The 27,408-nt window shown below is 45.6% G+C and overlaps 1 protein-coding gene across 1 annotated transcript; it reads right to left on the reverse strand.

Moving 5' to 3' along the window:
* Positions 1–1,574: 1,574 nt before the first annotated feature.
* Positions 1,575–26,841, reverse strand: CRLF3 (cytokine receptor like factor 3). The gene is made up of 8 exons (XM_055003730.1): positions 26,698–26,841; positions 21,974–22,181; positions 20,351–20,438; positions 18,203–18,380; positions 15,200–15,422; positions 13,871–14,003; positions 5,974–6,086; positions 1,575–4,680 (listed from the first exon to the last, which is right to left on the reverse strand). The coding sequence occupies exons 1-8, from the start codon at positions 26,836–26,838 to the stop codon at positions 4,424–4,426; spliced, it is 1,341 nt and encodes a 446-aa protein (XP_054859705.1). The 5' UTR covers positions 26,839–26,841; the 3' UTR covers positions 1,575–4,423.
* Between the last annotated feature and the right edge of the window lie 567 nt (positions 26,842–27,408).

A 27,408-nucleotide genomic window follows, 5' to 3' on the forward strand; every position in this document is an offset into this window, starting at 1 on the left:
GGGGATCAGAGCAGAGTGGTGCATCATGCAAAAAACATGGCCCCCTTAAATATTTTAGCTCTCCCATCAGCCTAGCTGCAGCAGTTGCCCTGCTTTTATTGAAGTGTATAACCTGAGGACATTTTAATAAATGCAGAGGAGGGGTTGGGGTTTTTTTCACAAATAAAGTTCTAAGAAATCACTGCTTCCAACTTTGGGACTCAACAACTTCCTCTGGCAAGTTTGGAAGTAGTCCAACAAAATGAATGGCAGAGGCTTCTTAAGCTAAAAATTGCCAAGTTGTAGAATAATGGTGAGGGGGGACATAAACATGGACCACAGGATCAGTGGGAACCTGCAGAACTGGCGGTATTGAAAATGGATTTATTCAAGTAAAGTTATAACTGAAGTTTGCCTTAAGGGTCTTTGTACCCATTTTCACAGTTCCAGGGAGCTGAGATCCTGATACTACTAGGAAAGTCACTCAAAACACAACATCCTTGAATTGCGTGTCAGAGAGTGAGGGGGTTTTGTGTGTGTGTGTGCGTGTGTGTGCGCCTGTCTCCTGAGTGTGCTTCAGGTTCCTCGCCTGTTCATAGCCTAAGCCTTCCATACGCCTTCAAGGGTAGGATCCCTTAATACAGGCGTGCGCTGATGCCCAAGGTTATATATCCTTTCCCCCCAACTCGTCAGAGTATCAAAATTATTTTTTTTATCATCTAGCCCATACTTAATTTATAAGAGGTGGGCCAACGTTTTTGCACAAGTAGGTGTGTGCATGTGTGTGAGAGAGAGAGGTGGGGGGAGCATCTGCCTCTGAAGGTGCTGGCAAACAAAAGGGGCCGAGAAAGGCATTTGGCCACACATACTTGGAGCAAGCCCAGCCCAGAGGTCATGCCATCGTTGCAGTTTTGCTTTCCTGGAATTAATTTAATTTGTGGAAGGATTAACAGAATTACATGAACAACAAAAAAAATTGGCACATCATCTTACAGGAAGAAGATGAGACTTAAATCTTTTCCCACAACTACACCCAGAGCCAGTGTGACACAGTAGTTGGCATCAGACCTGGAAGAGTCCGCTTCAGATCCCCCGTCTGCCATGGAAGCTTGCTGGGTGAACTTGGGCCAGTCTCGTCTCAACCTACCTCATAGGGCTGTTGTGATGATAAACGAGGAGGGCAGAATGATCTAAGAGTGGTAGGACTCAAATCGTGAGAGCCAGGTTTGATTCCCCACTCCTCCGCTTGAAGCCAGCTGGGTGACCTTGGGCTAGTCACAGCTCTCTCAGAGCTCTCTCAGCCCCACCCACCTCATAGGGTGATTGTTGTGGGGATAATATTAACACACTTTGTAAACTGCTCTGAGCAGGTGTTAAGTTGTCCTGAAGGGCAGTATATAAATCTAATATTACTACTTAAGAAAAACAGTATTGAAACCATCTCTAATCCACCTCAGCAATTAAAGCTACTGGATAAAATGAGCCAACTATTAACCTAACCTATCTCCCAGGTTTGTTGTGAGGCTAAAAGGCAGGGGAGTTAAGAAGCTATCTAGGTCATGGAAGAAAATGTTAGTTCAATTATATTTGAGAATACTTTTATTAAACAGATGAAGGACAAACTTACTTAAAAGTCATGATACAAAATATTTTGAGGTAAATGAATACACATTTCATAAAACATACTTTGAGCCCAAGTTCACCTCCAAGAACTGTTACTTCAGTAACACCGTATATTTTCAAAAGGAACAAATACTTTTACAAATTGTTAAGTATGAAAATAACTCCAAGCTACTGGAAACTCTTTGACACATAAACATAGGGAGACCTGCGTTAAGATCAAATCTTTAAACTACACAAGCTTTTCCCTCTCCAAGGCTCATCAAATCCCGCCACCTTTTCTCAACATCAGGCACCGCTAGAAGAATGCCGGGCCTCACCGTTAAAAAAAGAAAGCGGGTCAAAATCTTTATCCCGGGTTCCTGAGTGGGAGCTACTCCTTCCAAGAATGGGTTGAAAAATAAATTCTAAAATGAGGATCTTGTTTTACTACTGTCTGAATGAAGGTTTACGTTACAAATAGCCCTAGCGCACATGCTGTACACACAGCGAATTTTACAGATGAAGCTGGTGCCCCCTGCTCTTCCATTTTACGTACAATATCTGGCGGGCCGGCCAGACCTTTGGGGCAAGGTGTATTCCCAGACACACAAATAAGTATATACTCAGGTTCATATAAAAACATCCTGTGGTGGAATGGAAAGGTTACGATCCTTCCCCAACCACTCATGGTGTGGAAAACATGTACCTGTGCTAGAGCAGGTGATACTTTCAGTCTAGCACGGAGTCTCTAAAGCAAGTACATAGGCTGTAGACCAAAAATGTGACAGAGAAAGCCCCAAGCCATAGCCATGATTACCTGTAACTCCTCAGCCGACACAGCTACGAAGAGAATAGGAGGGGGAATGACTGATTTGTCAATACATGGACTATTTTTTGGTATGCCTTGATTTTGAGGGGTGGGAGGGGGCAGAGAATAGGCTGCACTGGGCTCAGGAAAATGTATTTAGAAAGAAGGGGTACCAGTCACCCTGCTTTTTTATCAAATCGTTCAAGACAACAGAAAGAAACTTTCAATGCAAACATGCATTGAATGTAAACATGCTCTGCCTCAACTAGGCAGAGGGGACTGCTGCGCCCAGGGCAGCCAGCTATGCCTTTTGCACAGAAACCAGCTGCCCCCAACAGCCCTGGTTGCCTGCGGCAAAGATAAAGCCCCTGCTGGGTGCACAAGTCCAGTCCTCCAGAGGTCTCTTTTGAAAGGGACACTTGCAGCCACTTGCAGCCCAGCCAATGGGCCCCTGGGACTCCCGTGGCAGCACTCAGGCAGCCTTACTTACTGCAAGGGGCTTCCCCATTGTTTGTAAAGCAACAAAATCTTCAACACCGCCCCCCGCCCCCCCCGCAAAGGATAGATGGTAACTCCGGCCATTCCAGCCAAAGCCAGGGCCAGGAAAGCTACCTCCCAGGATGGGAGTGGGACCAGTTCGCAATCAGTATTAATTAGGACACCGCTAGTGCAGAAGACCTGCTATGAAACCCAAGACTGAACGGACTCCTAACCGCAGGGTTTCGTGAAGTGGCATTTCACATAGTCTGAGCGGCCTTAGCCACACAAAAAGCAACACCTTAACAAGGAAGCATTTCAATGGCATAAACTGGGGCGAGGCGAGGCGGGGAGGGGGCTGCGTCTCAGGCCCTGTCTACCTAAGCTATGCCTGCGCTACATCCGCTGTTCCCCATTAAACAGACCCTCTATTAACCCCGTGTGAACTGGTGGATATTAACATATCACTATGGATGCATTTTACGTGTACCCTTTTCTCTACGGTACCTCTTTGACTGCAGGAACGTTCACATACCGCAATGCCCACGTCTCCTAAGCTAGTGCAGGGCTCTTCTTTGAACGCCTCGATCAGTAAAGAAAAGCATGTCAAGTTATTCTGTACGAGACCACTTTCCAGATGGGAACCCACAACTAAAATGTTCAGAGCCAATATCGAACCTTCTTACCCAAAAGGACTTTGCTAAACAATGCAGAAGTTCCACTGAAACTGCGTTACGTCATCATGGCGGAGGCACTTCCTGTGGGACTTCCTACAGCGATTCTTAAATTTAAAAAGTGTGAATTCACCGTTTATTCCAAAGCTTGGCCTAAGTGCCAACAATCCCGTGGCACGGAACTAGTTGCCAAACAGGTATTACCGGAAAACAGATTCTCTTATACATACAATACTGTTCAGTAAAAGCCTGCAGCTAAGGCACATGGTTAAGAAGCAGAGGCAGAGGCATTGTACATCAGGGCAAACTCAGTGTAGGGCTCTGCTGCACCAAAACAGCAGTTCCACCCGCCAGAGGGAAAGAAACGTCCCAAGGGGCAAAAAGCATCAATATCAGATTTCAAAGCGGCAAAAACTATCTGCAGCTACAGTTTATTGTTGCAGTACCTTCCTCTGAGTGAGATAGCATGTGTATGAGTTTGGTCCATTAGCCCTGAGCCAAAAATCCAAGCAGCATAGGCAAATTTCAATCTGTACAGTAAGCATAACCATGCATAGATAAGAACACAGTGACAGGATCAGCACTGGGTCTCCCCCACCTCCGGAAAAAAATCTGAACAGGTGAATTGGTTTCAGCCCTGAAAATCTACTTAATATTCCAGATTATTCTCAATGTTTCACCTCGATATTCAGTGAATCCAGTAAAGAGGACAGAGTTCAAGTAATTTTATCACTTAGGACAGGTTTTTGTTCTGGGGCTCATTCCCACCCAGACTTATCCCAGTGTACTAAAAACCACACACAGTTTAGGAGCCTGCTCTAGCAAACGATGGCCTCACCGAGTCCGGCTGCAGAGGGACGCAAGTTAATCATTGTTTCGGAGGCTAGAACACCAGGACTTTCCAGCCCGGGTAGGAGAATGAGCATCCAAAATACAAAGAACCACAGCACTGATCAAGCACCCAGTCAAAGACCACTTCCCTGTTGTTAGAACTGATCGTGACTCTAAGTTTGAAGTTCCCCCCTTCGTTATTGTTGGAAGGACCCAGATTCACAGCTTCCATGTCAAATGTCACAGCTGATCCTGAAGTCACTGCAGGCAACTGGTTGGTCATCTCTTTGCCATTCACAAATACAGCGCCTGAAAGAGGAAAAGGAAGAATACGTACATACCAAGAGATCACCGTCCCCCAAAAGCCAAGGAATTCTGAGCCACTATCTCAACTTGCATAACATTGGCTTGGACCCAGTGATACACAAGTGGACACATAAATGAACTCAGTGTTATTCCACTTGTGTAACACCTGACACTTTCCCTGTCTCTATATTGTAGTGACTAGAAATTGTTTACAAGCATCCTGTGCAAACAGAAACGCAAGTGGAGATACAGTAAGTTTGACTTAGCACAATGGCTACAGTGGTCTCTTTCTTGTGTTTCCTTCTGTGCAGGAGCCGCAGCACATGCGGAATTTTTGTCCTGGATTTAACACAAAGCCTTGCAAACAGGTCTGCGTGATTTCCTTTTTTTCAGTTTTAAATAAACTTTATTAGAACAGAAAAATTGTACAATAACAGCTTAAAAACAGCATATATCAGAAGTTAGAAATCAAAACCCTCCCTGTGAAGGCTGTCCACCATCTTGTTTTAAATGTGTTGTTTCTAATGAATATGAATTTTTATTGTATTTTAATTATATTTTTAATATGTTGGTATCCGCCCTGAGCCCGCTTGCGGGGAGGGCGGAATACAAATTTGAAATAAATAAAATAAATAAAACATTGAAAGATGCTAAATATTAAAGTATACACAAGAATTAGTAAGTAACTGAAGAACAATGGGTCAACTAAATTTATAATCATGGCTAGAACTACAGCTAGCGATAAATCTACATCACAAAAGCAGGAACTGCACGGGATGGGTGAAGTGGAACGTTGCCTCATTTCTTCCTATCAATTACAGGTTGCTAAGCTTCAGCAAAATCAGATGTATTAGTACGACTCAATCTGCTTTTGTTGATCTAGAATTTTCTCCCTTACAAATATGTCCCATATCTTCTTGTGTCTGTATGATTTCCTAATCCACAAGAATTATTTACTAGTCTGTCTGTTTGCCTGTAACTATGTTATACAGCATCCGCGGGAGGCAGGGGGGGGGGCTTTCTACCACTCCCGTATCTTATTAAAGCTGCCCTACCTGGTCACCTGGAGGAACTTTGTATGCAACACAAGTGACCAGACGAGTGATTGTTTGCAAGCATACCTTAAAAGCATTCCAATCTAGTCAACAACATACCCATTTCCTCTTCCTGGAATTCGACCTTCCTAAAATCTGTGATAGTTAGAGTGCATTACAGGTCACAGAGTTCAGGCTCAATCCGATGCTCAGTCACCTTTATTCAAGTTCCTTCTTTGCAGGGAAACCTCGAGCAACTTACCGTTTGTGCTCACACACACTGCTTTGTCCCGCTGCAAAGAATCACAGCCATTCTGCTGCTCCACACAAACGCCTATACTGTCTTTTTTGTCCAGCGGGCCAACTGTTTCAATTCTGTGAAGAAAACCCACAAACATTTTTGGCTACATTCTGAAACTTTAACACAAACAATTTACATGATATCCTGTTCCCTTTCAGTGTTATTGTTACGAGATCTAACTATTGGCAACGTGTTTTCCCGGCTTCTCTTTCTTCTCTGTAATCCATAGAAGAAACTCGATTTCTGAGCCTACAGTTTGCCTAAATGGTTCCCGTTTTGTGATGGAGGCAACTGGAACCACCACTCATTTCATGAAATCCTCACATACGCTGAATTTACCAATTGACTTCAGTGCTGAGGACAGCCTCAGTGTTCACATCCCCATCCGACCGGGGATAGGAGAGGGGGAAAGCCAAAGGACCTCAGGGGAACCCTGGATTCAACGCCTTCACGATGGACTTACGTAACGCGGCACAGATATTGTGCCACTTGAAGGCAATCTGAGGATGCTGAATAATTGCATACATGAAAAGGGCAATTTCAGAAAATCACACCTACGAAGCCCAAGTTAAACTTTTTTCTATCGCTACAATCTTCTGCCAAGAATCACTGGCATGTCTTTAAATGTCTAGCACTTCACAGCTTCAGAGAAAGCTTATTTTCATGTTTTTAAAAACTGTCCTTAAGGTTTTAGCGGAAGCAGCATTTATCCCGGTCCAATCAAGACGTATCCTCACATTTAACTGCTCTGCCAGAACCACTTCCATATAAAGACAGTTTCGGGTAGGTCTGCAGTAGAACAGCGGGATTTTTTGGTCCAGTGGTACCGTAGAGGCCATATAAAACATCTCACTTAGGTGTCCCTGAGGGTTACGTGGCTACCCCAGGGCTATTCCTCATCTCCAGGTGCCTGGTCTGCCGTCTCTCTATTGCCCCACTCGGTCAGAATCCGAACATCTACGATGGTCCAACTAGTACTGATACTTCTGCAATCAGAATCAATTTGCTTAGTCACATACAAGCAACCTTAGTGGACAAAACCATCGCTCCATCGGCGTCGGGTTCGTGTGTCAGACCCAGTGCAAACACGTGGCTTTGCTTTCCGGACTGGCCCCAAAGTGAGGGCTCAAAGAGATGTGATGCTAGGTGGTTCCCAGTGCCTCTTTTTAAAAAAACCAGGGCCACGGGTGTCTGACTCATATCAGGAGTGTGAGAAGGGGGCGGTAATTCCATTTCTCCCAGTCGGACATGGTACCAGGGGGCCCAATTTACTCTGCTAGGGAAATAACATTGAGGCTCCATGTAATTGTGGGGGAGACAAAAGAAACTGTCTTTAGAGAACTCCCAGTGTCACAAATGTTTAACTCAACTGCTGGTTAACCCAAAATTAGTTTGATAGCTGCAACAAGCTATCATCGAGGGAAACCTTCTGATTTTCCCATCATGCTAAAGCATCGCTGGTGTGAAACAGTGGGAGAATCATGTGGCCGTGCGTCGTCGTTGTTGTTATAACAGATGAATCACACAGCAAAGCCAAGATGTTTTTCCTTCATGGAGATGTTTAATTGCTTTTTCACTAGAAGGAGGGCGACTTTCCTGCAATGACTGGAACCGTTGATTCTTGCAGCCACGAGGACTCAAAACCACAGCAGCTCTTGAATTTCGGCCCCTTTTTATGTCTTAAGCAGGGCCTTGGCCGGAGCATCAATTGCTATCAAAATCCAGCCAAGTGCAAAAACCGTCAACTGGGCTGGCCTGTGCCTCCAGAACTGCAAGATGTCCCATGACAAATCTGGATGCTTCTTTGCACTGCGCCAGAAAGGAAATCTGCTCAACTGTGGCTTCGGGCAGTCCGGGATGACAGTGATCACACAGCGCACAGCTAAATAAAACACGGAGCTGCTGTCCGAAATGCAGGGTCAGCTGGCAAGGTGTTAGGTTAGGATAACAACCATATTTTGCAGCCCTCTTGCTCTTTGCTCTGAAAAATCCCAGAATTTTATTTGCACCTGTCTCGGAAGACAATATGAATAGCACACAGGTGCTCCCTTAAGCCAAGCTCCCTTGATTTCCTTAGCAAGAAGATATACAGCAAGCATTTTAAGTGATATCCAAAGCAGACAATATTTTTCATTACTATAATGAATATTTTGAAAACTGTGAGAAATTATACACTGGGCCACAGCCACTGCTGTGTCTATGTCAATCAAACTGCTTCTGATCTCACAAGCCGAATTGTAGAGCATAACGAAATCTAAACTTGTACGAAAAGAGAGAAGATTCATCTTCCAAATTTGTTCCCCCCATTTGGCATGTCTTGTGACCGTTCTGGGAAAGACTCAAAATATAATGAGCAGTGGCACCAAGCGTGTACCACGCGAGGCGTAACACAAGAGCCAAAACAGCCACTGCCCTTCCTCGGGCAGCCTTCTGCTTTTGCAACAAGAGCTATGCCCGGCATGATGGAAAAGGGCAGCCACGGATTTGGGGGAGGGGGGTAGGTAGAAGGAGGAGCCTCGACCAGGGAAGGGGAAGCAGACGGACTCAGGAAGCAGAGGGCCCGCAGTCCAGACCTACACGTGCCCAGAGTCAAGCGCTTTTCTTTCCAGTCAGCACATCAAAATCTACACGTCTGTCCATTTATTTTAGACGAGGCTTATACCATGATGTAATTTTCCATGAAAACAAACTGGCTACAGAATGTTTGTCAAAACTATCAAAAAATCTAAGCACAATATTTTCAAGAACAGGAAATTAAATGGTTTTGCCTGTGTCAGAGAAAGGGCAGGCCAGGGAATAATGAGTTAATTCTTCTGTGATATTTGGGCTACAATTCAAAATTGGAACCATGTTGCACTCCTGTTACTCTAACGAAGCTTTCCAGTCCTCTGGGAAAAGTCACAGATAGCTGAAGGCATGCATTGTGAAATGAAATTAAACCGTGTGTGTGTGTGTGTGTGCGCGCGCGCGCATGCACATCTGGAAGTAATCCACAATGTGAGCTGTTTGTAGAAAGTGAACCGGAGATTTACAATCTCCAGCTGCCTCATTTTTTTGTTTTAAATCTGGTCTTGTCAACTGATATACTTTTTAAAATATTGTTTTGAACATCAGTTCATATAGCCAACGGCTCATGTGTTTCTCTAGCGGGAGGAAACCGCATATAAAACCCTTCGCCGCTTACTGAAACTGCTCAGTGGTGTATCACTACTTCAAAGAACGTGAAGAGCCCCTCGCTAAGACAGGGTCCATCTCCGCATTCAGTTTCCAAGAGCTGCCTGCAAGATAGCCCCGGAAGCTCCCAAAGGGGGCATGGAAATGATGGCTGTCCTCTGTTTGCCCCGGGAACTGGTCTCCAAAGATATACTGTGACTGCTGTTCATGGAGGTTATAACTGCTAACTTTTGTACTGAAGCAGTAGCTATCTGTAAGCCTAACTGGCCCCAAATACACGTGTCTCCCTTCAAAGTCAATCAGAGACCCCAGCTGGTACAGGACACCACAGCTCAATTATTACTCCCATCCTGCAGTCCCCTCATCAGTTACTGGGCCCAGTTCAAGGTACTGGCTATCATATGCAAAGCCGTTCATGGCCTTGGCCCGCCGTATCTGCAGAACCGCCTCTCTCCCTCTGCTCTGCCCTGGCCACTCTGTTCATCCCAACAGGGCCTTCTGCAGGTGCCTCTCTGCAAATGGGCAAAATCCGCAGTTGCCCGTACACGCATGGCGTTCTCCGTGGCGGCCCCCAGCTCGTGGAATGGCCTGCCTGAAGACGTCAGGAAAGCTCCCGCTCTCCTGGCCTTCTGCAAACTGAGCAATTCAGGGCGGCTTTTTTACACAGGCAACTGGGCTACGCTGCACGGAAATGGTTCAGAAAGATGCTCTGGTGAAGGGACAGAGACTGCGGACTATACTACTGGGACACTGTTGATGCAGGTATGCTCCTACTAGGTAATTTCTGTGTTGTTTAATAGGTCACACCAAGTTACTTATGTTTTGTTTCAGCAATGTTTTATCTCTATATTCCTGTATTTGAATTTATGCTTCTTTTCAGATTTCTGCTATGCATATCCCATTGTATTGACTCAGCCCAACCCCACCCCTCCTGAGTAGATATAAATGACCGGCCAACATCTTTTCCACACTGTGACCCTGAGAGATCTCTGTCTTTTGGTGCTACACCTCTGAAGATGCCAGCCACAGCTGCTGGCGAAACGTCAGGAACTACAATGCCAAGACCACGGCAATACAGCCCGGAAAACCCACAACAACCATCGTTCTCCGGCCGTGAAAGCCTTCGACAAGACATCCCACTGTGCTGTTTACTGCAAGTCCCAGTTGTCGACTGCATGGACTTTCACCGTCTAATCCACCTTGAATCTCAGTGAGAAAAGCAGGCTAAAAATAAATAAATAAAATAAAACTCCTTCAAGAGCTTCTTTATTTAGAAAATGTATGTGCCACCTCTGCAGAGAACCTGGAGGTACTGACTCGTTTTAGCGGAGGAAGGAAACTCCAGAAGGGCCCTGGCTGCCATAATCCTCAAAAGCACTGAGAAGGCCGCGATCACAGCAGCATTTGTGTGAGGAGAAATCGCTGCAGAGGGGCAATTCTGAATCAGGGCGCTGGCCTCTAAAGAACAACAACATTCGATTTATATACCGCCCTTCAGGACAACTTAATGCCACACTCACATCTGTTTACAAAGTGTGTTATTATTATCCTCACAACAATCCCCCTGTGAGGTGGGTGGGGCTGAGAGAGCTCTGAGAGAGCTGCGACTGGCCCAAGGTCACCCAGCTGGCTTCAAGCAGAGGAGTGGGGAATCAAACCCGGCTCTCCAGATTAGAGTCCTGCCGCTCTTAACCACTACACCAAACTGGCTACACCAAATACCCAATGGACATAAAACATACAAAAATTACTTTAAAAATAAGCATCTACACACTCATCTGTCACTTTGAAAGTCCACTTTACAGCAATTTGAAGGAAATATTTATCCTTTTACGGATGTTTATTTATTAAAACATTAATACCTTGCCATTTCCATCATCTACGGTGGTCCAAGGTGGCTTAGAAAAGCCAGCAAAACAAGCAATAAAGAGACTGAAGCCACAGAGAAAGCCAGTTATGAAAACAGAACCGTAATAATCTTACCCTGAGCCCTCTACAGCGTTAAAAAACATCATCCACAGATTACAAATCCAGGGGAGATTCATGTAGTTAAGTGAGGTGGGGCTATCTGGCTAACAACAATATCCACAGGGAAGACGAGCACCCTAGCCAAGTAAGATGAAATGATCGCTTCCATTTCTCGTTTGGAAATGCAAGCCATAAATGTGAAACTGTGTGCATCGAGTCTATATCATGCAGTGTTATTATGACGGGATACAAACTGAATGTGCACAGCGTCAGATTTCCTGCTCTGATTTACTGAAAGACCTAAGAAATCAGATGGTATCTTCTTGGAAGAAGCAGCCAGATGGATTATCAAACTACAAGACCTGGCACCTGTAGGGTTAAGCGAGGAGCTTCCTTTCATACCACGGCTGAAGGGCCTGAGTAATTGGATTCAGATGTGGGAACTTTTTCCATACTTCAAATGTTCTTCTTTGAGAACCTCCAGATGGTAAACATCATTCTGTGCGTACGGTTTGCAGAAACCATGGTTTGCGTGAAATCCAGAATTGGAAACCATGTGAATTCCAGCTCTGGCTTGAAGGCAACCATGGTGAGTGCCGGCCAGTTCGCCCAGTTCTGATGTAACAGTAAATAAACTATGGTTTGTTCACATTAGAAAAGAAGGGAACACATCAGCTTGAGGTTCATTCATATATGACATCTCCAACTGGCCTGGAGAGACGTGTTCTGTCCCTTTAACAGAAGCTTAATCAGATGTTCTATACCCGCCCTTTTTTTTACCTCCATGCCATCAAAGGCTTCAAGCAGCCCATTCCCAAACACTGTCAAGCCTTTATTAAAAGGGTCAGTTGGAACTTCCCTTGTTACATCATTCAACACACTTGATCTGCTTACAGGAATAACATGAAGAGAGTCTGTAGTGGGAAGAGGCAATCAGTGGAAAGATCGACAGTGCAACCCTAAGCAGAGCAAGCAAGGAGTGCGAAGCCAGAGGTCTGTGAAATTCGAGACACCCCTTGATCTCACAATCACCTCCGGCACCAGGCCATTCCCCCTGGCCCCAAAAGCCTCATCTCAGGAGCTCAGCAACCTTCTCTCTCAGGTGGTGTTTCTGCTCAAGGCAGCCATCTCGAGCCTCGCCTGAGCTGTAATTAAGTGCGATGGCGCTACCCCTGGGTACCACGGAACCTGCAACTCTCTCGTCACTGGCAGGAAACTGGCTGCAACTGAAGTCTTCTTAGAAAGCTCCAGAAGAACGAGCAAGCTTCTCTGTCAGGAAATGTCTAGTTAAGGGGCCGACCTGAACAGTTTATACTGGGCTTTCCAGAGAGTGTTGAACGCTCCGAACTGAATTCTTGGAAGCTAGCAGAAGAGGAAGAGGGGGGGCTCCTGCAGCAGAGAGGGGAATGGATGATTTACCAACACAGCGAGGCTGTGGTGACAGGCGGCAAAGGAGCTAGTGCTTATGCACAACCTTGAATTTGAAGAACGCAGGTTTCTAAGCCTTGAGGTTTAGCGCAGAGGAAGGCTGAGGGCAGCGGAAAAGATTCAGCATCCTTCTCTTTTCCTGAAAGCCGTCAATCTCCCCCATCACTTTCTCTACGTAGCTTCATTCTCCCTCTCATGCTCTTGAATCCCTTTCACTCCACTCTCTATGAAAAAAATGCAATTCCAGCCCCAAAAAACACCCGACTGCACACAACCCGATTTTAAAACTAGTCTCAGTGAGGAAAATAAAAATAAAACCTGGCTAGCATCTAAAGAACTAGTAAGACTCTCGCAAGGAGCTGGTGCTAGCCCCAAGGTAATCTTTGAGCGTCTGCTTCTCTGGACAGCTGCCCCCCTATGCTGCTTGACAGATTCCCCTTCGTTTCAAAAGCAGCGCAACACGCGGCATTCAGGGTGGTGGTTAGACCACTCCCCCTTCCCCCACCAGGACTCACAGAACGTGGGATATATCTGCATCCTGACCACTTTCATTTATGTATAATTAATTTTGTTCAAACTACTACAGAGAGGGTCTTTTTTGGGTGCAGAATCTAGTGCCCTTGATTGCAAGTATGCAAGGAAGGAAAAGAGATAAAAGAAGACTATGATGAGAATTCATTTACAGTGGAAGCCGCCGGCCATTTAGTCAACACTATTAGGAGTCTAGAACTCACACTAGCTAGAACTAGCGGCAGGAATACATCAGTATCCCCAATTCTACTTCTTTTTTCTTTGACTGTGCAGCCCAGACACACCTTTTAATGCAACCACTAAAGGTTGATCAGTCCACTAACCTAGTCTTTGCCGTTATTGTTGATGCAGTTTATTTTTTTCCATCATTTGATTAATCAGACCTATGGCAGCTGCTTACATTTTTTAAAAAATGATACAATAAAAAAATCAAAATAAAAAACTAACATGTCTTTAAAAAATAATCAAGGCCGAGCAGTACACTAAAACAGAATGCTCGGCTAAGACTGAGAAGATGTGGGTTCGTATCTCCATGAAGCTCTCTGGGCAGTCTTGGCCAGTCTCTCTTTCTTTCAGTCTAACCTACCTCACAGGATTGTTGTGAGAATAAAATGGAAGAGGAGAGATCCTTGCATACAGCCCACCCGCCCCCCTCCCCACGAGCGCCTTCCAGCTCAGATGGGATTTTTAAAAAGAGGATGACAATAAATACAAGGGGGGCGGGGGGGGGGGGAGCAGCCGCACAGCGCGTTCTTACCGGAATGTCAATGTCTGGCCACAATAGTAGGTTGGAGCCTTGGAGTACAGCACCCCGCCAGACTGTGAGTCGTTCCGGAGTGCGATGTTTCTTCGGCTACTCAGGCTATAGCCATCAAAACCAGGTGCCCATTCTAACAACACAAGAGCAAAGAGTACCTGAAACAGAGGCACCTGTCACCCACCCGAGAGGTACACGGCACAACGGCCTCATGTTGTAAGCAGTAATCCCAACGATCAGGCCGTGCACTGCTATATGCCAACGCTCGAGACAAGGAAAGTCTAGCATGCCCCGTTTCTGAAATTCTGAGCTGCCAACCTCAGCCGTATCCACCCCTTCCTGACTCTTCCCTTCCCAGGCTTAAGAACGGAAACTGCTCCCGACTTTTAAAGAGCAAAGTATTCTATCGAGCTTTGTCCAAGTTTGCAGAGCTGGTACAGCAGAGTGCTGTGAACATACTTGAAATGTGTGGGTGGGTTTGGAGAGACCTCGGTTGAACCCCTATTTAGCCATGGAGCTCTCGGGGTGACCTTGACTCACCTAAGCTTAATCTCTCCCAGGGATATTATGAGGATGAAATGGAGGGGAAATGATATAGACCGCCCTGCATTCTTTGGAGGAAAGAGGAGATATGAGATGCTATTAATAATAATACGGTCGAAGGCGATGCAGTTGAGAATCACAGTGTCTAAAAACAAACACATGAAACGGTTGTACTGTTAATTTATTGTTGAAATGTTCCATAAGTAAGAACTTTAAGCATGGATCTATTATATTTAATGCCGATGCTTAATACTTTAAAGACAATGTTATACTTTTAACAGTCCAATCGTAGCATGTTTACTGCAAAATCAGTCCTATTGGTTCCAGTGGGTGTTACGTTCAAGTAAGCATGCACAGGCTCACAGCCTTATGAAAGTGTCAATTCAAAGTAGGCTGTGTAAAGACAACAGTTTTGTTGTGAGCAGCTCCTGGGCTCTGATCCCAGACAGGTTGGCTGAGAATTAATTCCTGCTACGATCAATGGAATTTATATACGAATGATCAGGAGTGGTGATTTTTTTCCAGATTCTGTCAAAATGAAGCATTTATACTGTGAGCGATGCCAGCATCATCTGAATGAATTCCATTTAGAAAATGATTTGAGATTTGTCATCAATCTGAAGATATTTCTGAGATTGTTATGGTGGGTTTTATGTGTGCAGCGGTATTTAACAGGGACATGAGAACGCGGGGCGGGGAGGCAGGGACATAACTCTTCTGTATGATGTCGCGTTCCAGGGCCTATGAACTTTGCTTACTGAACAGGGTATCAACTAATATACATACCATGAGGCACTAACGTGGTACGACCAATCTGAGAAACGCTCCAGGGACTCCATTCCTGCCGACCATCTCCTCTCGCACAAACTCTGAACTGATAATCGACATTGGGGTCAATGTGCAAGACTATGAATTCTGTTTCGGAGCCGACATACACATCTTCAAAGTGGTTAGCGTTACTCTTGCAATACTGAAGCCGGTAGTCTTGTGGTATGAAGTCGTCATCAACCTGAGCAGGGTAATGTATTGGGTTAACATATTACCTCGAGTCTTCCTTCAACAGATCATCTGTTTAGTGCAATGAAATGTGAACGCATCAAGGCAAAATGGTAGTGCATTTTCTTGACCAGCAATGGGTGGGATCCAATGACTCATCCACAAAAGGTGCCGATTGACGGTCAGCAATCTTCCCCGTTTCCCCTTCCATCAGCATTCCTCTTCAACCCTGCAGGTTTTTTGTCTTTCACAGAAGCCGCATGTAAAGCGCAGTGCAATACTCTAGCCTTGATTTTACCACAGTGTGGATTAGCACGGCTAGGACAACTTAACCTTAAGAAGGGAACTAGTTGATGTGCCAGATGTAACTAGCGGAGGGGTACGTTCAGTAACAGCATAAATCTGCCTCTCCATCAGTACAGCTAAATCCAAATGTGCACCCAAGCTCTTCACATGTTCTGCCAACGACCACCCTGTCCATCTACAGCTAGCAGTACGATTCTCTCCCGATCTTCAGGCTTTCCAGCCAGTCTTGCTCCAATCCTGTCTGCACGCAGCTTTCGTTTGTTCCTCCTTAGCCACCTGACCATAACATCCAGGCGATGGCCCAGAGTAGAGGCAGCTGCTTAGTTAATGAGATACAGAACTGGATATCTTCAACTGATAACTATCTCTTTCAGTGGCTGAACATACACATTAAACAACACGGGCGAGAGGGCTGGACCCTGGGGCATCTCATATGGCAGATCCCAGGGGACTAATTCAGCATGTCCAATGAAATATCTTTTGGGGACAGAAATGACCCAACTACTAAAGCACCACTTCTTTTTCCTCATTTCCTACTCCAAACAATGTAACAGAATAACATGGCTCGGACAAACTGCACTTGAAAGCAAGGTTTGTAAGTGCAGCAATCAGAGAGCTGGGAGGGAAAGAGTTAACCCTTACTTAGAATAGAGAGCTTGAGTGACCGGCTGCTCCCTCCTCTCTGATTGGTCAGTTAGAACCCTGCTGAAGGACTGACAGTTTTCTGGCAGGATTGTTCAGAGAGAGAGAGTTTGTGAGTGAGTATGACAGGGAAGGTCAGACAGGTTTCCTTCTGGAGTGAGGAAAGAGGAAATTTTTGCCTTTACTGTAACATAATTGTCCTGAAGAAGAATTCAATTTAAGAATTCCAAGTATAAGCATCAGCAGTACCTGAAGCCTGCTTGACACAGATACCATAGAACTGGGAATGTGCTTTGGTAAGAGTGATTGGGTAGTAAATTAGACTCCCTTTCAAGTAAAAAGAAGAAGTGTTATATCTTCTGAGGAGAAGAAGATTAATTCCTGTCCCATTTCTAAAGTGGGGTTGGCTTTGAGGAGGACCCTGGGTCAGTTTTAAACTAACTTCAGGACACCTGAGCGTCAAAGGAAACTCTGTGAAGAAACACTGTTGCTGTAACTAAAGTATTAAATAAAACACCGCTCACTGCTAAGAACCAAGAATATAAGAAACTAAACTTCAAGGAAATTATTTTGCCTGTTACTCAAAGTGTATTCTGTGCTACCAATAAAATTTTACAGGCCTTAGGACTTTCATTCCTTGACTACACTTATTCAGTCCCTGCTTGTTAAAGTAATTTCCTTTTTAACATTATACTATTTCCAACAAAAAGGAAGAGGGCCCCTGCTTCTCCCCATCAAGTTCCTGGGCTGGGCCAAAAAGCCAAAACTATATCTGACTGTCAGGGTGCGAGAAACAGACTTCCAAACCACAAAGATTAACTGTGAGGTTGCACAGCCAAAGCAAGAAAACTGAATTTTGGCAGGAAAATCTGCCTCACGGTGGGAGAGAGAAGGGGGGACCGTCATAATGGCCTACTACATCAAAAGCAGTACTCAAGTCTAACAAATGCAACAGAGAGGCATTTCCTCGTTCCATCAGCAATCTTGTCTTTGATCCAACAGGTTACATCTACTTCTCTTGTGGTATCAGAATTTGCTATATAGAAAAGAGTCCAGTAGCACCTTTAAGACTAACCAGTTTTACTGTAGCATAAGCTTTCGAGAACCACAGATGCATCTGACAAAGAGAACTGTGATTCTCGAAAGCTTATGCCACAGTAAAGTTGGTTAGTCTTAAAGGTGCTACTGGACTCTTTTCTATTTTGCTACTACAGACCAACACGGCTAACTCCTCAGAGTTTGCTATGGAATCAGAGAACCAACGAAGACTTTCTGAATTGTAAGGAATACGGTTGTGGTGTCTGAAATTAATCGGTTTAAGATTTTGGGCATTCCATTCTCTTAGTTACCTGAGAAAAATAATTTAAGAGCATAATGACACTTTGACGTCAGGGCCATCTCAGAATTTTTAAGACACATGATCGTAAAAACACTTTTGTTCACTGTTAGGAGAGATATTTTAATTTGGGAGCTTCCCACCTCTCTCATGTCCAACAATTTTGTATTTTGAGAGAGCAGAGTGATTCAGCCCAAGGAGAGACCCGAGCACTCTGCACTCCTTTTCTCGGTTTTCGAATGCAACATATTTTTGTATTGGCAAAGCAGCTTCAAGAAGCAAATAGCAGCTTTTTGTGATCCAAGTCAAAGCGGATAAAGGGAAGATTTCTTTAGAAAACATGGAATATAACTTGCACACAGTCATAACAGCCAAGCAGTCTATCAAGGCGTATTAGATGAAAATCATCTGGCATCATAATCTTGAGTAGTTCCAAATGGATTTAAGCACAAATTCAAGGGAAAAAACGCACATACAGTGTCTGATCTTTAAAGCATTACTGTTCTCACCTTACACCATCGCACTAGGATACCCCCAGGTTTCTCTATAAGCTCTTCAATCTGGACTGGCGGCCGTGATGCTACTGTTCCATGCTTGAAGATCTCACTTTTCACAATCGTAAGAAGGGAGTCATCCAGTTGGGCAGATAAACAAGGAACATCAACCAACGTGGGCACTTCTGGCAAACTAAACAGGGAAAGATACTATTAGCGCTGCTACAAACCAATAAGCAACTCGTTTCATTCATGAAGTGGGAAAAGGGTTTGGAGACAAGCTTTACAAGTTACAGAGCCCTGTTAGCCTTTTGCAGCAAAAACAAACTGGAGTTGCGTCACTTTAACTGCTAACAAAACTTTATCCCAGCGTAAGCTTTTGTGGAGCCAACTTCAGTGAGACAACTTTTCAGTAAAGCCAACTTTGTGAGATGCTAGCTGCACAATCCTCATCAGATTTACGGACGACAATGTGTGTACCAGATTATATTTCCTGCCTCAACTCTTTTTAAAAATGTTATTGAAAAGTTTATGTAAACACAAAAGACATAATAACGCCAAATATCTTTTTAAAAGCTTTTTTTTAATTTATGCAACCGTGAAAACCAATACAAGAATAATCACCTGTCTCACATGAAGCTGCCTTGAACTGCATCAGACCTCTGGGCCATCAAGGGCAGTATTGCCAGCTCAGACTGGCAGCTGCTCTCCTGGGTCTCAGGCAGAGGAATTTCACCCCCCCCCCCCCGCGGTCTTTTTAACTGCCGTTGCTAGGGATCGAACCTGGGACCTTCTGCAAGCAAAGCAGAGGTTCTTTCAGTGAGCCGCAGCCCCTCACAACAAACTCACTGTACAAAGAATAAAGTGCCAATCCCAAAGGAAGACATATAAGTCCATACCCTCCATCCTTTGAATAATTGGATACCACAAAGCACCCATTTTTTAAAAAAACTTCTGAATATTTCTGTAAGGCAGTAAGACTAATTAACACGAACATCTCCTCCATTATATTAAACCAGTGTTGTATCTCAGGAAAACTTTCCCGCTGCTAGCCTCTAGCATAAATCAGCCCAGTTGTTAGGATCAAATTCAAAACAATACTCAGCATTTTTTAGGGATCACTGGGACATAACTGAGCTACAGAGGTTCTGACTTAAACGGAAAGTTGCATCCTATTCCCTAATTTAACAGTTTGACTATGACTTTCTAGTATTTGTGGCCTTGCCCTTATGTCTACCAGACTACCACGTATGTAAAAAATCTGCCCCGTAAGACTTACAGAACCAACATATTCCAGCAGAAGTGTTAAATATCTTAGCCAACTTCCACAGTGTTAGATGCCACTGATAATCTATCTTCCTTATAGTTTCTTTAAAAAGCAGACATATAATGGAAGAACCATATAATATATATATATTGTACTTCATAACCAGTATCCTTTTTCCATTTAATTTGCAAGTTTTCCTGCTTTACCCTCTGCGTCTTAAAGTGCAATATATAAATTAGAGAAAATATACTCGTTCTCTTGAATCATTATTTTTTCAATGTCATGAGTCCCCTCAGAGACCTCCTATCACAAATCAGAGAGGACACAAAACTCTTCATCTGCAAGTATACAGAAAGAAAAATACAGACATTACTAGCTACGGAGACATATTTAAAGGATATTACTCCATTACTGCATATTAAAATCAAAAGGGTCAAGCATCTTATTTCACCTAGGACCTTAACTGAATTGTATTAAGCTCTCTAGCAGTTGAAGCAGAGACGAGGGGATATACAAGCCCTGCTCACCTCTTAGTGCTCCAACAGTCTGGTCATAAAGTCAAAAGAACTTCAAGCTTCAGATATTCAAAATGTCTTGACACAGCATTTTAGCCTAATTAGGTTTTCTGTCTCTCAGTAATCTCTCCTGAAATCCAGGCTTTTTAATTTGTCTCAAATGACAAGCCAGATCTCTATCTGAAGGTTGTACAACACTAAAGACGATGGATGTCAGTTCACACAGAAAGTCTGCACTATAATTTTGAAACAAAGGGTCTTCCTAATTCAGATCTATTGTTCTAGATGAAAAAAGGGGGGGTCCTAAACAGAGGCTGAGAAACACATCTCTCTACCTGCTGCAGAATCACCCCCCCACACACACACACCAATCAGTCTTACCTGTCCAGCTGAATATGCAAAGCCTTTTTGGTAAAACTGCACAGTTTGTCACTGTTCTCCCCTGTGGCTCCGTGGATAGCATTCTCACCTGAAATGAAAACAGTGTCAAGACTTCCGTTGAAAAGAACTCCAGCAGGGCTGGCGTCTTAAGCAAAACAAACAGGAGTCCAGAGGTGTCTTTGAGAAGAACTTTTGAACATTGAGAAGTAACCCTTCTTCACACCACAGGAAGAGAAATATGACCTGGTGGCCACAATTAAGTCTCGCAACGTTTGCAGCTGTTTTAAAAAGTGTATCTATGAAAAGTGTTTTCCGGTATGTTGCTATGAAGACACAATTTGTAAGTTGCTTGCAATGTGAATTTGTGAAGTTCAAATATGACAGATATAAACCTTGATCATAATAGTAAATCGTTCAGTAGCACCTTTAAGACTAACCAACTTTTTTGTAGCATAAGCTTTTGAGAACCACAGCTCTCGTGCATCTGACAAAGAGGACTGTGGCTCTCAAAAGCTTATGCTACAGTAAAGTTGGTTAGTCTTAAAGGTGCTACTGGACTCTTTACTATTTTGCAACTACAGACTAACACGGCTAACTCCCCTGGATCTAAAACCTTGAGCATGAAAACTATGACTGTCATGTTGCCCTGAGCAAGTCGTTTTGAGAACTCTACTGCACGGTCACTCGCTGCTTTTTCTGTTTTCTATCCAGGCCATCCCAAGAGGCCCTACCAGTAAAGCTCCCAAAAGATCAAAAGAAGAAACTTCAACCTGACCGGCTCTTGTACTTTTAATAGCAATTTCATCTACAGAAATCAAAAAAGAAAATTTTTACACAAGCACAGAGGTGTTATCTGTTAATATCTGCTGTTAAAAAGCTCAGGAGCAGGGCCCAAAACGGAAACAGAATAAATGAAATGTATAATTTTATAACTGATGTAATTTTAAATTTGTGTGCAAATCGTGATCCGCCCTGAGCCTGCTGGCGTAAGGAGGGCGGAATATAGATCTAATAAATTAAATTAAATTATAAAGATGACAGGCCTATTGAGCAGGGGAACGGGTGCGTCACACCATTCCCTTCTCCAACCTGCTGGTGAAGCCGCACAACACTAACAAGTGAACGAGGAGAACACATCAGGAAGTCATCAAGCACCCCTGCCAACCACTTTGAGGCTGCTGGTGCCTGCCTCATGTGTCGGCTTTTCCAAAGCTGCAGCTCGTAAGAACCAGCCAACTGCCATTTCCTCCGGTACATCTACGTGTATCACCCTGCTGCCCCTCCCCTCCATCACACTTAGGAATCAGCAACGATGGGCCCACGGGCTGAATTCTTGTTGGTAACCCCTCTTCTCCCTTTTCTTCTGCTACACAATCTTCAAAACAATTCTGTGGGAGAGATGAAGACGGGAGGATGCAAGGAAGAGTGGGAAGGTCTGCCTTCGCCTCTGGCGGCTTCCTGTTCACTTTCTGTGCCACGTGAGAGAGATGAGTCCCCCCCCCCACTTCCCTTCCTCCCTCTCTGAAGCAGGTACATGTTAAACGGAGGCAAAGTTGCCTCTGAGTATGAAAGACAGCCTTGTTATGGATTTTTAATGCACCTTTTTAACAGAGAGCTGCCTACCTTCCCGGACAAGTTCGTCAGCCGTGCTGACTCCGTGCTCTATCAGTTTCTGGCACTCGTCCAGGGGCCTGATGCTCTCCTGCTCGATGGCACCCACTTCCTGCAACAAAGAGACCAGCCGCTCATCCAGCAGCTTCCTCAGGGTCCCTTTCAGGTCGTTGAAATGCTGCTCGAGGACATCCCTCGTCAGGGCTGCGCTCTCTTGGATCTGAGGGGAGAGAAAGGAAGAGGCGCTGCCGAAGTCAGACCTTGGCAGGGGCCGGCTGAGTGTGCCTGCAGCCGCAGTAAAGCCAAGCAGGCCTGGCCCAATCTGGGCCCAGAGGCCAGCCGTGGTGAGTAGGGAGGGGGCATCACCATCGACAAACTATCCTGGAACAGCGAACAAACGTCACTGTCAACCTGAAGCATCTTAGAAAAGGTCACAACGTGGAAGGGCCAAACAGAAGAGAAAACACATCATCAGCTTCCGTATTTTGATCTCCACTGAAACTGTTAAGAATCAAGACTCCTAAGAGACATAAACCAATACCAGTTAACGATAATCCAGACATTTTCGCACAGGGTTCACTCAGAGGTTCTTATGAGAGCAACCCATCTGCAGGTGTCCTACATTTACTGCTTGAACCACGGACAGGCAACGCCTGAGATACGTTCCCAACAACAGCATGGCACGACAGACCATTTTGTTCAGCACACACTGCCGCGTCTCCACCCACAGCAAGTGCCGGCTGTACTACTGAAATTCAGGCTTGCTCGCGCGCGCGCGCGCGCACGCGCGCTCTCTCTCTCTCTCTCACTCACTCACTCACTCACTCACTCACTCTCTCTCTCTCTCACACACACACACACACACACACACACACACACACACACACACACACACACACACACACACACACACACCCATTTTGTTTGACAATGTGCCAAAATTTTCGTAAGTCACCACGGGGGGAGTATTTGGCTCCAAAAGGCTGCCTTCTCCAGCGCGCTCTTTTACCACTTCGTCTTAAGCAATCCCCTCTGATTTTCCGTCATACTTATTTTGAGACAAATGCCGTCTTACCTGAGCCTTTGGTCAGTACCGCCTGCAGAAGTTAACAAGAAGAATGTTTCCGGATTAGTAATGTGCTGTATTTTTGGAACGCTCTCAGAATTGTTTAGCATAATAGAACAGAATTAGAACAACCTGTTTGTTCAAATATACTTCGTAGAGAAAGCTAAACTTAACTTCGTTTGTATGCCTGAGTCTGAGGAACCTGCTCACAATTCAAAAACCTAAAATTTCTGCAGAAAATGCAAAAAACACAAGAAACTAAACCATGTGCAGAATTCGAATGTCTCCACAGAAGTAATTTATTCTGCTGTAAAATTAAATGGAGTATTTAACTATGATAGATCCCTCTTCTGGTAGCCTTACAAAAACTTCTGGCCAGGTACAGAGTTCTGAATTGGTTTTTCATTAAAATGACTGGCAAAGTGGAAAGGCCTGGCAATTGCAAAGAACATCCATGAGCTTAGTGGGGGCCTTGGGCGAGCCCCTCCTCTCAGCCCCAGCTGCATTGTGGAGATAATAATTGCATTAATTTGTTCACCGCTCTGGGTGAGGCACTAAACTGTCTAGAAAAGCGGTATATAAGCACAGTTGTTGTTGTTGTTGTTGCTGATGTCATTTTGAGTGAGGCAGCCATGACTAAGTGATCTGGGATCAATCGTACTCTCTCACCCTAACCTGCCTCAGAGGGTAGTAAATGGAGGAGGGGGATACCAACTAAGCCTCCCTGATACAAATGTAATAGATTTTCACCTATAATGGTGTAAACTGGACGCTTTTAATTTTATATTGATATAATGAGAGATTAAAGACTTGGAATTCTGAAAGAAAATCTCCAGGTTCTCTTTGGGTAACCCATTAGTATGCATTGAAACCTGCACAGATAGCAAAACCATCGGGAGGATTAATGTTGATGACTTTTTTTTCTATGGTTGACTAAATTCTGTATATTACAAATATATTGAAGTCCATTTCAGTTTTTAAAACCCACAGATTTTTTTTAAAAACAAACAGAACGGAGAGATGTGTCTGCCATCACTGTTCTCATTTAAGCCAACCTGGGTCCCCACAGCCACAGAGCAGCTGTAGGGAACAGCTGATAAAAAACCAAGGAGAGCCCAAATGGCCTCAGAAGGTCCTTGGGGGGGGGGAAGGGGCTCCCGCCCCCCTCCAGCCATTTCCCTGCATCAAAACCGCAGAGGGGGAGGGGGGCATTTCCCCGTTTTTACTGCTCCGTGTGCCCAGAATACACCAAGCGCAGCAGCAGCACAAAAACAGAGAGGCACACACCCCTTGCTGTCCTGGAAAAGCAACTTCTGGTTTCTGGATTTTGAGCGAGCTCCTCAGACACAGGAACACAGCCCGGGCTGTTTAATTTGAGCCTTCTGTAAGAAATATATTGGGACAAAGGGACAGGTTGTTCTAATTCTGAAAGAAGGTATCTTGAAAACTGAATCTGGTTTGGAGTCAGGCATAAAATGGCTTAGCTGGTGAGAAATTCCTCACAAGCCAGAGGTAAGAGGGGGAAACCTCTCACACAGAAAAGTCTTCAGAGATGTCAGCCAGATGTCGCTTCTTGATCTTTACAAGTTTCTGACACAGGATGCTCTTGGGTTATGAAAAGCCAACTTCCTCTTTAAGCTGCATTCACGGGGCTTTGTAGTCCCTGTGCAGTTCGATTTTTTCTTTGTTTGTTATTTCAGTACTTCAGAAAAAAAAGGAAGTGTTTGGGCACATACATGAAACAGAGGTGGCAGGAAGGGAGAAACTCTTCAAATCTTTTAGTCCTCTGACAGACAGCCTGCTGCGCAAGGCCAAAAACGGGGATAGGATCAAATGCAAGGGGGGCTGGGTTGTATCACCACAACTCATTACAGTGTATAAGTTTATCCAAAAAAGAGACAGCTCATGACAGCAATGCTGCAGGTGCCACTGCGCAAGTAAATCCAATGTGGGTGAAGAAGGGTATGGCACATGGGGTAAGATGCAAGAGAGTAGCAACCTTAAGTCAACTGCATTGGTGCAATATTACAACCTCAGTACACAAGTATGCATTTACTTGGATGAATCGCATGCAAAAACAAACCATGGTTTGTCATTACAGGAATTAGTCTGGAGATTCTATGGGGTGCTCAGCTTGCTCACAGTTCAGAAAAGAATGCTTCTGTGGCAAATCATAGTTTGTTGCTTTGGCTACAGCAACTTTGGTTTGTTTTCTGCTCTTTAAACCACGATTCCAAACCAGCGGTTTGGAGGGCAGAGAGCAAACAAGCCATGGTTTGTGATCTGGATGAAACAACAAGGAATGGTTTCCTGCAAAAACATAAGTTTGATTGCCTAGCCACACGCAAGTGAAGGAAGGAGAGAACCACTTGTGTTGTCAGAATGCTAAACCAAGGTTTGTTGTAAATCCTGCAAAAGGCACAAACACTGAAGTCCAACGATCCACACAAACCACAGGATCCTAACCAAGCACAGGATGCAAACTAGCAAAGTTTGCACTGCAGCAGAAGCAGCCCTTGCAGGCAACCACAGCACCAGAATGGAGCACGGCCCCAATCGGCCACTCAGCGGTCAGCTACAGCAAGCACAAATTGCCACCAGATTACCATATAACCATTTGCTAAATGGCGATTTGCTGTCTTTCATTTAGGCTATAAATGATTAATAGCAGGATGAGCGGACAGGCCCGTTAACAAGGAAGAGTGGACCAGTTGTTTCTAGGGACTTATTTCCAAGGCTTGACTAGATATGCTTGCAAATTCATTTGTTAATCTCGATATTTAAACTACGGTGTGTAGCAGTTGCATTCGTGAGCAGGTGTCCTGTTTTTGAGCAGTGTTCTGAAGCCCAAGGTCTAGGGAGACCATAACCAGTAAGGATTACAAGCATCTTGTTTGAATGAGGCAACAATTTTTCTTTAGGACATAAGGCTCGCGTACATGACACCGGGTCCTCTCCCTCTCTCTACTACGGCTGGCTCTGCGGCCTCAGGATTCCTCGACGGTCTAGGTGACGTGTAACCAGGCGAGGTAAAGTAGGTGGTGAAATAACGATTGGCCTGAGGTTACCCGAGTAGCACCAAGGCTGACGAGGCATGCAGTCCAGTCCGGCGCTCGGTCTGGGCGTAGAGGCGCAAATCCCAGGGACCCACAGGGCTCTCCCGGCCAGCAAAAGCGGCCGAGGCTCCACCGGGGCCCCGCCATGACCGGCTCCAGTCGGCGGCTCTGCCACGAGGCCCGCGCCGGCCAGGTCGATTAAACAGCTGGGCGCGCAGCTCCACTAACCCCGAGGGGCACCCACCCGCGACCCCCGAGGCGCCCCCCGGGCACAGGCTGGCCCCAGCGCGGCCGCCTCCCCTCCCGGCCCCCAACGGCTCCCCGGCCGGCCTCGGAGGCGGAGCAGGCAGGGTTGCCAGCCTCCAGGGGGTGGCTGGGGATCTCCCGGAACGGCAACCGCTCTCCAGCCGCCGAGAGGGGGATTCTACGGCATGAGACCCTGCCGGCACCCCGCACCCCCCCCCCCCCGCATCTCCAGGAATGTCCCAGCCCGAGCTGCCCCCCCCCCCCCCCGCGCAGGGCGCCGTGCCGGCCCGCGCCTCTTGACGCAGCAGCGAGCGCCCCGTCCGGGCTGCCGGTCCCCAGGGGGGCTCCCGCGGGCGCCGCGCCCTCACCTGCCGGCGCGCCAGGTGCAGCCCCTTCAGGCGCTGGCGCAGCTCCCGCCCGTACGTGCGCGCCGCCTCCACGCTCTCGCGCGCCTCCTGCAGCAGCAGCCCCTCCGCCGGCCCCGGCCCCGGCTCCATCCCGCCGCCCATCCGCGCCAGGCAGGCGGCCCCACTGCGGGCAGCGGCCTCACACCCGGAAGCAGCCGCGGCCCCGCCCCAAAGGCAGGGGCGGGGCCTCTCTAACGGGCTCGATTCTCAAGGCGGTTAAGCAAAGGGATGCTTTAAAAAAAACCACGGCATTTTCGCTTTCAAGAGGCCAAATGCAAACCCTCTGTTGCATTCTCCAACTTCCTCCACATTTCCAGTTTTTCTAACTAAGCAAACTTTGTAATCAAGGCAGCCGGAGGAGGAGGAGGAGGAGGAGAGCTTTCTCTCAACCCTGAGGGGCCTCAAAATAATACAACTTTGCCTCGGGTGGGGAGGGGGGAGATCGTTTAGGCCGAGATCTTCAGGCCTCTTCTCTGCATCTGTGTATAAATTATGTCTCTAGTGGCGACTTAAAGCGCCTCCACATTTATTTTTATTCATGTCCTCTATGGTCTGCCTTTCTCATCACGGACACTCAAGGCGGATTGCACAGTGTGCGATGAGTACAGTCAATATCAAGAACATTTCCATAAACGATGCCATAGGGTGAATAGATACAAGTTCACAAAGACA

Source organism: Eublepharis macularius, chromosome 19 (genome assembly GCF_028583425.1).
Source record: "Eublepharis macularius isolate TG4126 chromosome 19, MPM_Emac_v1.0, whole genome shotgun sequence".
In the NCBI taxonomy this organism is placed as follows: Eukaryota; Metazoa; Chordata; class Lepidosauria; order Squamata; family Eublepharidae; genus Eublepharis; species Eublepharis macularius.